General features: G+C 39.9%; 1 protein-coding gene across 4 annotated transcripts in view; it reads left to right on the forward strand.

Annotated features, from left to right (window-relative positions):
• Positions 1-13,041, forward strand: part of LOC118213909 (collagen alpha-3(VI) chain-like) — a 119,515-nt gene that overhangs the window by 14,659 nt on the left and 91,815 nt on the right. For all 4 annotated transcript variants that reach the window (XM_035393138.1, XM_035393139.1, XM_035393140.1 and 1 more), the window contains 3 exons: positions 1,634-2,236; positions 3,420-4,031; positions 4,195-4,788. In XM_035393138.1, the coding sequence (XP_035249029.1) occupies positions 1,634-2,236; positions 3,420-4,031; positions 4,195-4,788 (1,809 nt within the window). The remainder of the gene's footprint in view (positions 1-1,633; positions 2,237-3,419; positions 4,032-4,194; positions 4,789-13,041) is intronic.

Raw genomic sequence — 13,041 nt, forward strand, 5'->3', positions numbered from 1 at the left:
CCCAGGGTATGGCAAGGTCCATTCGATTAGGGATTTGAGTTTCACCACTCTCTAGCAACCTTTGCTGGTTGAATGGCTGCCCATGGACTGCATGTTAAAGCCACATGTGAAAGGTCTTCCTCTGACTCCACTCTACTTGAGATCAGATGTAGTTTGCGGTGCAAAGAAAGCAGACTGGTGACACTTTGTTTTCAGAGGAAAACCACAGATGTCTACACTCTTTGGAATTGGCAGTGGGGTTCAGGGGTTGCAGATAGACACAGATTACAAATTAAGGTGGGAATTGAACACACTCAGCCCCACGTAATAGAAAGAATCCCCATATAAAACAAAAAAAGTTCTATAAATAAAGCTCTAAATAAAGTTATTATTATAAGTTATATTTTTAAAAAAACTATTGCAGTGCATTCAATTCAGGCAGTTATAAGACCTGTACAAGTGGGTAGGTGTAAAATTAGAATGGAACAGAATAACTGATTTGAGATTGTCAAGAGTGTAGAAGTGCAGTAACCACATGAGTTCAACCACAATGTAACTGGGTTTTGAGTTTGTTTTTCTCATCAGCAATTTACAATGCTTTAAGGTTTTTTTTGTTACACATTCTACAGAATAGATGTATTTGTAAGGGAGTTAAAATAAATTAATTTTGGCTTAAGTTCCGTTAATGTCCTTATACAGCAGAGCAGCAGTCATAACAAACAGGAAGACTAAACAGAATTGCAGAACAGCATTTGACACTATAACATGTTTTTAACAAGATATTTTACTTTGGTATAACACAAGTCATTCTGTGGAGCTAACCCCACTGTATTTTCGCAGCGTGAATACCAGCAACATCTTTGTTTACCGTTAACAGCAACGCCGTTCCTCCCACTTTTCCAGTTCCCATTCACTCTCATTCATTTTAGTGCCCTCGCCGAAATTAATCGTCCAACTATGGACGATAATAGGTCGATAAAAGAGGTAGTAGCATCAAATGCATCAAACTCACTTCTGCAGACACATTTTAGCTGGCACCACCTGCGCATGCATCCGACTAAATGTCCATGAGTGAGTGAGTGAGTGACCACAATTTGCCACGCATAGCCCACAGTGGGAGTCCTGCCTGCGCGCCGTGGGAAAAATCAAATCTGAAAATAGTTTCTCTGGTTATATCTAACCTAAACCTGAAAACAGGTAATCGGCAAAAAAACCTTGGACCTTACTGTATGACATCTTTTATCAACCTATTATCCTCCATGGTTTCTTTGCATTTTAAAACAATTTATTTTGGCAAGGTCACAAAATGAATGGGAGTGAATGGGAACCGGAAAACGAGAGCAACGCAAATACAGTGGGGTAAGCTCCACAAAATTGCTTGTGTTGAACCAAAGTGAAATATGCCTTTAAGTATGGAATTTTTGGAATATCTTGAAGACCAGCCCAATCTCCACAAACCCATGATCAAAACCTTGGACAAAAATTCAAGTGTTCAGAAATAGCTAATGTGATTAATTGATGACATTCATTCATGCTTGCCCAGTTTTCTGCTTTATTTGAAATGCTATTTTCCAAATTGATCATGTGTTGATAGTTCATATTTTATAACATATTAATATTAAACATATTAATGTTTCTATCTTTTCTTTTCCAGACGTGGCTGTTGAGAGGAGGGACATCATTTTCCTTATAGATGGGAGCCAGAATATGGGTGGCACCCACTTCAATGCCATCCGTGAATTCATCAAAAAGTTTGTCGATATCATGCCCATTGGACCTGATCAGGTACAGGTGGGTGTAGCCCAGTTCACCAACACCCCCAAGCTGGAGATGGACCTGAACACGCACAGTACCAAAGAGTCCCTTAGCACTGCAGTCGGGAAGATGCGCATAAAGGGCGGCACTCAGGAGGTCAACATTGGGGCTGCCCTGGATTTCGTCAGGACCCAGATGCTGCGGGCTGATAAAGGGAGCCGCATCGGCCAGAGGGTGCCCCAGCTGGTGCTGCTCTTCTCAGCCAAGAAGGCCAGCGACACCGTCGCCCAGCAGGCCACGGACCTCCACCGAATGGGCGTCCTGACCATGGCTGCTGGCTCCAAGAATGCAGACGAGGAGGAACTGAAGACGATCGCTTTCGACAAGAGCCTGGTCTTCATGCTGAAGGACTTCCGTGGACTGGCCCGCAACCCCACGATGCTCATCTCTCCGCTCTCCACAATCTCCGGAGTTGTCGTGACTGAGCGACCAACAGAGTCAAGTAATTTACTCATTATTTATAAAACCATAGAACATAGTTTAGTCACAATCAAACAAACCCAGTAGGAAAAATGTATACTACCCTTGCACAACCAATGGCAGACTGCATAGTTTGGAAAGATAATAGTTTGGAAATAGCTCTCCAAACAAGAATACACTTCTAATAATATTTTTTTATTTTTTAAATATAAAAAATACAAATACTTACAGTGTTGCCCAGATTGCTTTAAAGAAATAAATGCTTTTTGATGCACAGTGAATTGTGTCTGTGGTGGCAGAATGAACTGATTATTCATTCTATACTGTATACAAATAACCGTTTGTGATTTTAAAAGAGATAAGATGATGGCAAGTAAAGTTTACTGTATGGTAAACTTTTTTTATTTATTGGGTCCTGTGTAATTGAATCTCTTTATGAACCAGTACAGGTCAGCTTTTCTTCAGTGGTATCTGAATGTTCACTTTCAACTGTTTTTCTTTCAGATACTTTTACTGTTACCTTTGATTCATTAAATGGCATCAGTGTCATTTATAACGATATACACTTAATAAATAGACGTCATTATGATAATCTAATGTAAAATAATCATGTCCAGGCTTGAATTTGAACATTTACCCTTCATTTTGAGTTGACATAAATCCTTTAGATTTGTTTTGCACAAGCCGTTTGGAAAGATAATTTTGCTGAACATACATTTACAGAGAAGGCATTTACCAGATGCTGCTGTCCAAACAGCTTACACAGTTTACATTAGTTAAATGCAATCCATTTATACTGCTGAAATTTATTGAAGCAGTTCAGCTTGGGCATCATGCCTAAGGTTACAATAGTAATGTCCAACCTGAAAATTGAACCTATAACGTAGATGTTGCAAGCCCAGTTCACCAATATATGTTGATACACTGCAATAATCTATTTCAGGGCCTGCTTGTCACTTGAAATTATTAGTTAGTCAAAATTAAGTAGAAATGTCGATTCCATTCCCAGCCTAAATAAAAATATCCTGAGAGGCGCAGTTTGTAAAAGGGCTGGGCTTGGTGATCAGTAGGCATGTTCAGTTGACAGCCACAGTTTGTGATTCTAAATTTAGGAGGGTTAAATGAATAACCCATAACATCAAACTCAGGCATATTCCGAACTGTCATTGAAATATTGTGTGTGTGTGTGTTTTCCTCCACTGCAGTTGAAATAACAACGGTGGAGACCCAACGCATCATCAGAGATATTGTCTTCTTGGTGGACGGGTCTGACTACGTTGGAGAGGCCGGTTTCGCTCATGTGCGTGACTTCATCTCCCGCATAGTGAACCAGCTGGATGTGCGCCCAGAGAGGGTGCAGATTGCCCTGATGCAGTTTGCAAGGGAACAGCGCACAGAGTTCTACCTGAGTACTTACAACAACAAGAAGGATGTTCTGGATGCCGTGGCTCGGATCAGGCCAATGGGAGGAGATGTTATTTACACAGGGGCAGCCCTAGAGTTTGCCTTGGAAAACCTCTTTCAGCCATCAGCTGGGTCCAGGAGAAGACAAGGGGTCCCGCAGGCAGTAGTTCTCATCACTGGAGGCCCACCTCAAGATGAAGTCAAACGGGTTGCCGATAAGGTAGCAGTGGAGGGAGTTCTGACCTACACAGTTGGTGCTGGCCAGGTGGATGAAAATATCTTGAAAACTGTTGCCTTTGTGCCCACCTTGGCTTATTATGTGAGCAGATTCGATGACCTGACAAGTGTTGTTGAAAACATCATGACACCTTTAATCACAGTGGTGGGAGACACAGACACTATTATCACCGAAGGTGAGCTCATAATATTGTATTTTATGTTTAGTTCTGTTCTACTTATATATTGATTTGGGATTTTACTTGGCAGTTTCACTGTAGGGATAATCTGTTTAAAATATGGATATGATGAACTACTGGATAAAGTTTTATGGATCAAAATGTATGTTTTCCTTTGCAGTAGAAACTACTGAAGGCAAGAGGGACGTGGCATTTCTCATTGATGGCTCTGATGCTGTCGGAAGTGATTTCCAGTACATCAAGGACTTCATTCTGAATGTTATCGAACCTCTCAACGTTGGAATTGATAATGTGCGGGTTGCTGTGGTTCAGCACAGTGAGAGCCCCTCACCCAATTTTTACCTGGACACTTACAAAACCAAAGAGGATGTGTCTTTGGCCATCAACACCATGGGACTGGCTGGCGGTCGAACTCTGAACACAGGGGGAGCTCTGCAATTCATGAAGGACACGGTCTTTTCTGCAGAACGGGGCAGCAGAGCAGCTCAGAATGTTCCCCAGTTCCTGATTGTTCTGACTGCAGGAAAATCAAGGGACAATGTGAGAGGACCTGCTGGGGCACTGAAGACAGAAGGAGTCTTGCCCTTCGGAGTGGGGGTGAGGGATGCAGACCAGAGTCAGATTGCAGCAATCTCCCACAATCCTTCCTTTGCATTCACGGTGAAGGAATTCAGCCAGCTTAACAGGGTTCAGAAGCAACTGGGGAGTTTCGTCACCCTTTCCGAAGAGAACTTGAAGACGGTGATAGAGCAAGGTAAGCTGAATTTTATTCTGAGTGCCGCGAGATGGTCTGTTTTACAAAATTTTGTTTTGCAATGTTTGTTGCTGCTGGGTTGACAAAGCACTGTTTTCACCTTTAAATGTCCTCTATTCAATTTTGCCTCAGTTCATGTGGAGGATGTAAGAAAAGACATTGTTTTTTTGCTGGATGGGTCTGATGGCACTAAAAATGGATTCCCAGCAATGCAAGACTTTGTTCAAAGAGTAGTGGAGAAATTGAATGTGGGACAGAACAAAGACAGAGTCTCTGTGGTCCAGTACAGCAGAGATCCAGAGGCTCATTTCTATCTGAACACGTACTCGACAATGGAAGAAACCCTTGAGACCGTAAGAAACTTGAGGCACAAAGGAGGGAGAACCCTCAACACTGGGGCAGCTCTCCAGTATGTTAGGCACAACATCTTTACTGCTTCTTCTGGGAGCAGACGACTGGAAGGTGTTCCTCAGATACTGATATTTTTGACTAGTGGAAAATCTAGGGATGAGGTTCGGGGGCCAGCATTAGCTCTTAAAGACCTTGAAGTTATGCCGTTTAGCATTGGAGTGGGCAGTGCTGATTGGCAAGAGCTTGAAATGATTTCCTTCAAACCCAGATTTACCTACCAGGTTTCAGGGTTTTCCGACCTGCCCTCAATACAAAACCAGATTGTTGCCACAATTAAGAGCTTTTCAAAAGATACAGATGAAACTGAAAGCCCAGGAATTCCAAGAGTAGTAGGTAAGAACATGAGCATGGGTTTTAAACATTGGGTAGTGGAAAAAGATATATAATGTACCTGTCAATTTTGAGAATGATGTTGAAATTAAAGTTTAGTCCAACGGTAAGCTAGCAAAACCATTCTACCTTTTAGTTGTATCTGTTGATTGCATTGGATCTATCAACTTCAAATCCTTACATACTCCACACATAATGCCAAGTAAAGAATACTGAAACCATATATATTCTGTGCTATTATTTCACAATTTAAGAACATATGCCCATTCAATTCTTTATTTCATGTTGGCTGCTATCCTGCCATGGATGTTTCCTCCTCAGGAAACCATGACTATGTTCTCCATACAGATCTTCTTTCTGATACACCACCATTCTTGTCTGTCTTATTTCCTCTTTAAAATTAGTGTCTTTTCTTCTGAAAAGATGAGATGCTGACAAAGCTCTTGGAGTTCTTTTTCATACAGATGTAATGCCTGCTTTTCAAATACAGTTAATCTTTTCTGCAACTTTCCATCTTTTCTGCACATATAATTACATGACTGAAAAATGTTTCAGACATTTTGAAATGAAAAAATAAAGGGTCTTTCTGCCAGCTGTTATTTAACACATGATTTCAGTAATTGATTTCTGTACTATTTGAATAAAGCATAAAGCATTTTCCATGTTTCTGTGCAATGTAGAGAAATGCTTTGTAATAAGAAGTAGAGTAGAAATATGAACATGGGCATTGCTATGGGAGATTCCACTTTGGCATTCCATCTTTTTTCTTAATCTTTTGTATAGGTATACTTTAAAGTCTTTCTTGCATTATATTGTCCTGATTAATGATCTCTACTACCATTTTCTGTTTTCTTTTTCTTCATAAATCCTAGTTGATACAGGAGACATCAAAAGGGATGTTGTGTTTCTGCTTGATGGTTCTGATGACTCCAGGAATGGATTGCCTGCTATCCGAGAATTCATTCGAAGGATGGCTGAAGACCTTGACATTGATGGGGACAATGTTCGAGTTGCCGTTGTACAGTACAGCCATGATGCTTCAGCTTACTTTTACTTAATGACTCATAAAACCAAGAAGGATGTTGTGTATGCAGTGAGAAGCCTAAGACACAAAGGAGGAAGACCCCGTAACACTGGGGCAGCGCTCCAGTTTGTTAGGGACAATGTCTTTACTGCTTCTGCTGGGAGCAGACATCTGCAAGGTGTTCCTCAGATTTTATTTGTATTGACGACCGGAGGGTCAAGTGATGACGTCACGGGTCCTGCTGTGGATCTGAAAGGCCTTGGAGTCCTATCTTTTGGCATTGGGTTGAAAAATGCAGAAGAAAATGAGCTCCAGAGTATTTCCTACACTTCCAGGTTTCTTTTCAATCTGCCTGCCTTTGGTGAACTCATGTCCATTCAACCAGAAATCCTTTCCTTTATCAAATCAAAAATGGAAGTTGAGCCTCCAACTATAGTTGGTAAGAAAAACCATAATTTTGCAGTCCGTGAACAGCAATACACATTTTATTATCTTATCATTTTTCCTTTCAACTATTGATCTCCACTGGTTTGAATACTTATGAAACTGCTTTATCATTGGAAGAAAAGAAGCAATTGATCAGTTTCATCAATTTCAAACAATCTACGCTCTCTAGAGACCAGCTTTTATGCTTTTATGTGGGTATCTTGTCTATATCCACAGTCTTGATCAAGTAAACAAAATGTGGATATACAGGTTTATCATTTTGTTTACATCTGACGCACTTCCCTTTCCATGTTCTCCCCCTGAGAACTTCACAAGTTGCCTTTCGGATAAACTGTCCGGAAAACTGTCTGCTTGTGAGCGGCAGAATCCTTCATTGCACTTTGCTCTACCTTGAGCCAATGATTTTCATATCATTGCCTGGCTGCTCTCAATATAAACACTTCTGATCCGGTAGAAGACTGGTCTTATTTATTTCCTCTCTTTCCTGCTCCTTTTAATCACTGGACAAGGAAAATATTTCCAATTACACTGTATTATACATTTTCCTAGAACATTAAACTATGAGTTTCCCATAGAACCTGAAATAACATCAGTTTTATTGAACACTGTATTTAACATTATTATTCTCTCCTGTTTCATTTTCCATAACTGATTTGTCTGATTTTCTCTTGCATGTCTTGAAAAATATAATTTAATTAAGACTAACATCATGAACGTTGAATGGTGTTATGTGATATAAGCTAGATCAATTCCATGATTTTTCCCCCCTCCTAGGAACAGTGATTGTATATGCAGAGTAAATGAATTATTTCATTATTATAGTTTATGGGTTATACACTAAATGATTCCTGCTTATGTAATTTTTCCATGATCTTTGTTATAATTGAATAGGTTGTTTGTTGTGTTTTAGTTGAACTAGATGCAGCAATGAGAGACATTGTGTTTCTGCTGGATGGGTCTGATGGTACTAGAAATGGATTCCCAGCAATGCGAGACTTTGTTCAAAGAGTAGTGGAGAAACTGAATGTGGAGGAGAACAAAGACAGAGTTTCTGTGGTCCAGTACAGCAGAGATCCAGAGGCTCATTTCTATCTGAACACACACTCAACAAAGGGAGATGTCATCAATAGTATAAGAAACCTGAAACACAAAGGAGGAAGGCCCCTCAACACTGGGGCAGCTCTCCAGTTTGTTAAGGACAACGTGTTTACCGCTTCTGCTGGGAGCAGACGCCTGGAAGGTGTTCCTCAGCTACTGATTTTGCTGAGTGGCGGGAGGTCTCACGATGTGGTTAGCATCCCTGCATCAGCTCTGAAGGAGGATGGCATTGTGCCACTCACTATTGGGACAAGAGATGCAGATATAATTGAGCTACAGGTGATCGCACACACTCCCAGCTATGCCTTGTCTGTCCCTGGATTTGATGATCTTCAGAGTGTTGATCAGCATCTCTTATCGTTTGTTAAAAGTGTGCCTCGTCTGCCGAGACCACAACCAACAACTGTTGTAGGTAAGAACGAATGTTTGGTGGTAACAAGATTTCCAAATTTGAAATGTATTTGCATCACTTTCTATAATATTTGACTTGAAAACTGAACTGGGGTATTCTGTAAAAGCATGCATTACTGTACTTTTGACCTACATGAAATGTGAGTTCACTGATCTTTTATTTACATCATTATTGTAGTAAATATCTGAGTTACACGCCACAACGTATGTACATAACATTTGCACCTGCACATCCGTTTTAGTATATGAGTTTCTTACATGCTTGGAAAATTCTATACAATATCTAAAGAGCATTTGACCTGACTAATCTATACTGTACTCTCTAGTCAAAACAGACACAACACAAAGGGATATTGTGTTTTTACTGGATGGTTCTGATGAAACTCAGAATGGATTTCAGTCAATACGAGACTTTGTTCAAAATGTAGTGGAAAAACTTTTCTTAGAGGAAGACAAAGACAGAGTGTCTGTGGTCCAGTTCAGTAGAGACCCAGAGGCTCATTTCTATCTGAACACATACTCAACAAAGGGCGATGTCACCAATAGCATAAGAAACCTGAGACACAAAGGAGGAAGGCCCCTCAACACTGGGGCAGCTCTCCAGTTTGTTAAGGACAATGTGCTTACTGCTTCTGCTGGGAGCAGACGCCTGGAAGGTGTTCCTCAGCTACTGATTCTGCTGACGGGAGGAAGGTCCAGTGATGATGTCCACGGTGCTGTTACAATGTTAAAGGAGTTTGGAGTCATTCTATTGGTGGTTGGTGTGAAAAAAGCAGACACTCTTGAGCTTCAAATGATTTCTCACAAGCCCAGCTACTCTTTTTCAATTCCAAATTTCTATGATCTTCCAAGTGTCCAACAGCAAGTTGTTTCAGCAATAACAAAAGTCACAAAACTCACCTCCACTGATTTGCCATCAGTGATAGGTAAGGACAGAAAACGTTTGCATCTAAGAGCATACATCTGACAATTAATCATTAAAAGATTGAAGTTGGTTTTTTCTAAATAATAGCTGATGTCAATAAAACTGTTATTGATAGAAGATCCTTCTGGTACATTACATTTACATATTTTTAATGGCATTATTTTGTTGTGTATAATTGTATGAAAGAAAGGGAAAACAGTGTTTTGTATTTGATTTGAACCCCAAGTGGACATCAAATGGAATGATAACTGTGCACCAGAAAGCAATGATCAAAGAGATTGTACTAAATGAAGAACAATGGCACAACGATACAACAGTTTGTATCTTCAAGTTCTGACAAGGGAAATTAAATATTAACAACTGCACTACAAAGTAGTTTGCCAGCCATTCAGTGTGCTGCATTTGTGGAAACATTAATTCAATTTTGCTTTATATAAGTTTTTCTAAATGCTGCATTATACCACTTTCAAACATCCACTCATATGTTTGCTTCCTATGAATTTTAATTTAATACAAAGGAATAGAGCTCTGCATCCTGACCCAAACCCGATGGGGCCCAAAGACATGCTATGACTGGGCCTGTATTGGGCCTATTTTTAGATCTGTGACGTCAGATCAGATTGGTTACAGCCCACTGCCAACCCGGAAGTTCACAAACAGTATCGTAGCCACATTTCTGCCAGCTGTTAACAACAATTGACAACACTTGCATAAAGTTTTAAGTTTCTGCTGTATACCATTATGCTCAACTAGCAAATTATAACAGCTGTATTTGACAGTAGAGGAGCGACTAACTTAAAGAGGCAATTCACCCAAAATATTTTGTATTCGAAAAACTAAACAGCAATGTCTCTTTCCAAATATAATGGCGCAGCTACTCATGAACATCCAGACCTTGCTGTGCATGGATTCATCGAAAACTACTTTCTACCAAAGTACGCCAACTTCTGTACATCCATTCAAAGTCTAAACCAAAGCCTGTCAATATTCTGGGGTGCAATGTCACCGTTGTTTTAAATCATTGTTTCAACATTGTTTAAGTGCAAAATATCGAATATGGCTGTTTTAATTTTCTAGTTGAGCATAAGGGTACAATACAAACACTAGAAGCTTTGGCTTTGTGCCATTATTGTCAATCATTGTTAACAGCCGGCAGAAGTGTTGCTCCCCCTGTTCTGTGAGCGTAAATACCTTCACTAGCAGCTTTCCTGCGGAAAGCACTACATTATCTGCTGTATGGTGTTGCTGGGTTGTTATTTCAGTAATTGGATTCTATCGGGTTTGAGCTTAAAATTTGGCTAGTTTGGCTCGGGCTATACAGATGTTGGGCTTAGGTGGACTTGGACATTATTTCTAGCCTAGAGGTGTCGACCTCTAATACTGCAAAGTATGTTTACCATGACACTACCTAAGTGAGAATACTGAACATTGAATGAGGAGAGTCATGATTATATTTATTTGAATATGATGACAGTCACATAACAAAATCAAATGCATTGACAAATACTTGTTGTAAATGTTTATGCTTGCAGCAGATGATGGGAAAAGAGACATTGTGTTTTTACTTGATGGCTCGGATGACTCAAGAACCCAATTCCCTGTAATTCTCAACTTTGTCCAAAGAACTGTGGAGAAATTTGATGTGGAGAACAGATTTTCTGTGGTCCAGTACAGTAATAATCCTGAAGCTAACTTCTATCTAAACACATTCTCTACAAAAGAAGACATTCTTGATGCTGTACGTGGCCTGAGACACAAAGGAGGAAGACCCCTGAACACTGGGGCAGCTCTCCAGTTTGTTAAGGACAATGTGTTCACTGCTTCTGCTGGGAGCAGAGGTTTGGAAGGAGTTCCTCAGATTTTAATTGTTTTGAGTGGTAAAAGATCAAGAGATGACATTAGAGGTCCAGCAACAGCTTTAAAGGAATCTGGAGTTGTTCCATTCAGCATTGGTACTGCAAATGCTGACACTCTTGAGATACAAACACTGTCCCATGATCCAAAATATGCTCTATCTATTACTGATTTTAAGGATCTTCCCACTATGCAAGAGCAGTTTTTTGCTTTGGTTAAAGAGGTATCTCATCGTAAATCAGCAATAAGATTGAAAGATTTCGGTAAGAATAATATTTTCTGCTGTATAAGTAACAATCTAACTGCATTTACTAATAACTGAAATTTAGGTTTTCATCAGTCATTGTAAAATATATGAATTGTCTATCTAGACTATTTGTGGATTCTCTGTTTGGGGATTGAAATATTCGAAGTCTCATTAACATACTGAGGTTCTTTTGTTTTAAACAAACTGCTGGCTATAATGTGACTAAGCTTTAACCCAATGCTGAATGGTTTTTCCAGTGGATGCACTTATACTTTCTTCATCGTATTTCAGAATCCAAATCTATAAAACGAGATATTGTGTTCCTTCTTGATGGATCTGATGATACAAGAAATGGCTTTGAAGGAGTGCGTCGCTTTATTCAAAGACTAGTGGAGAAACTCAGCATGGAAGACAACAGAGATCAGGTTGCCCTGGTCCAGTATAGCAAAGAGGCCACCGCCAATTTCTATCTCAATTCTTACTCAACCAAAGGTGATGTGTTAAATTCAGTAAAATCCATCAGGCACAAAGGAGGAAGACCGCTCAACACTGGGGCAGCTCTCCAGTTTGTTAAAAACAATGTCTTTAATACTTCTACTGGGAGCAGACGTCCGGAACCTGTTCGTCAGATTTTAGTTGTTTTCAGTGGAGGTCGGTCTAGCGATGACATTAGAGGTCCTGCCCAAGCTCTGAAAAACAGAGAAATCAAAACATTTGGAATTGGAACAAAGAATGCAGATACTTTGGAGCTGCAAACTATATCTTTCACACCTACTCATACTTTTTCTGTTTCCAATTTTGAAAATCTTGAAAGTGTCCAAGATAAAATTATATCTGCCATGAGTGGTGCTCAGGAAATACTCCCTGAAATGACTGACTTCTCTGGTAAGAATGTGGTTGTTTAAAAATGTAATATTTTGAGATTGAGAAACTTTTTGTATAAAATTTTCCTTTTGGAAAACAAGATAATTGAAATAACTGAGATTCAAATTGCTTTGTATTGACCTATGGTTAAGGTTGCATGCTGGTACCGAATAGAAAACATGGCTTGTCTTTTCCAATTAATTTTTATTAGTTTCTGAATTTAAATGTCATATGTTTCATATTTGACTCAGATTCTGGAAAGATGGATGTTGTGTTTCTACTTGATGGATCTGATGAAATGAGGGATGGTTTCCTGGAAATTCGTGATTTCATTGGTAGATTAGTGGAAAATCTCAACATTGAGCAAAACCAAGTTCGAGTTGCAGTGGTGCAGTACAGTGATGGCCCCGCTACTGGTTTTTATCTAAACACTCATGCAGCAAAAAGTGATGTCATGAATGGAATTAGGCTTTTAAGACACAAAGGAGGAAGACCCCTCAACACTGGGGCAGCAATTCAGTTTGTTAAGGACAATATTTTCACTGCTTCTGCTGGGAGCAGACGCCTGGAAGGTGTTCCTCAGCTACTGATTTTGCTGAGTGGCGGAAGGTCCCACGATGAAATCAGAGGTCCAGCAACTGC

Source organism: Anguilla anguilla, chromosome 15 (assembly GCF_013347855.1).
Source record: "Anguilla anguilla isolate fAngAng1 chromosome 15, fAngAng1.pri, whole genome shotgun sequence".
Taxonomy (NCBI): Eukaryota; Metazoa; Chordata; class Actinopteri; order Anguilliformes; family Anguillidae; genus Anguilla; species Anguilla anguilla.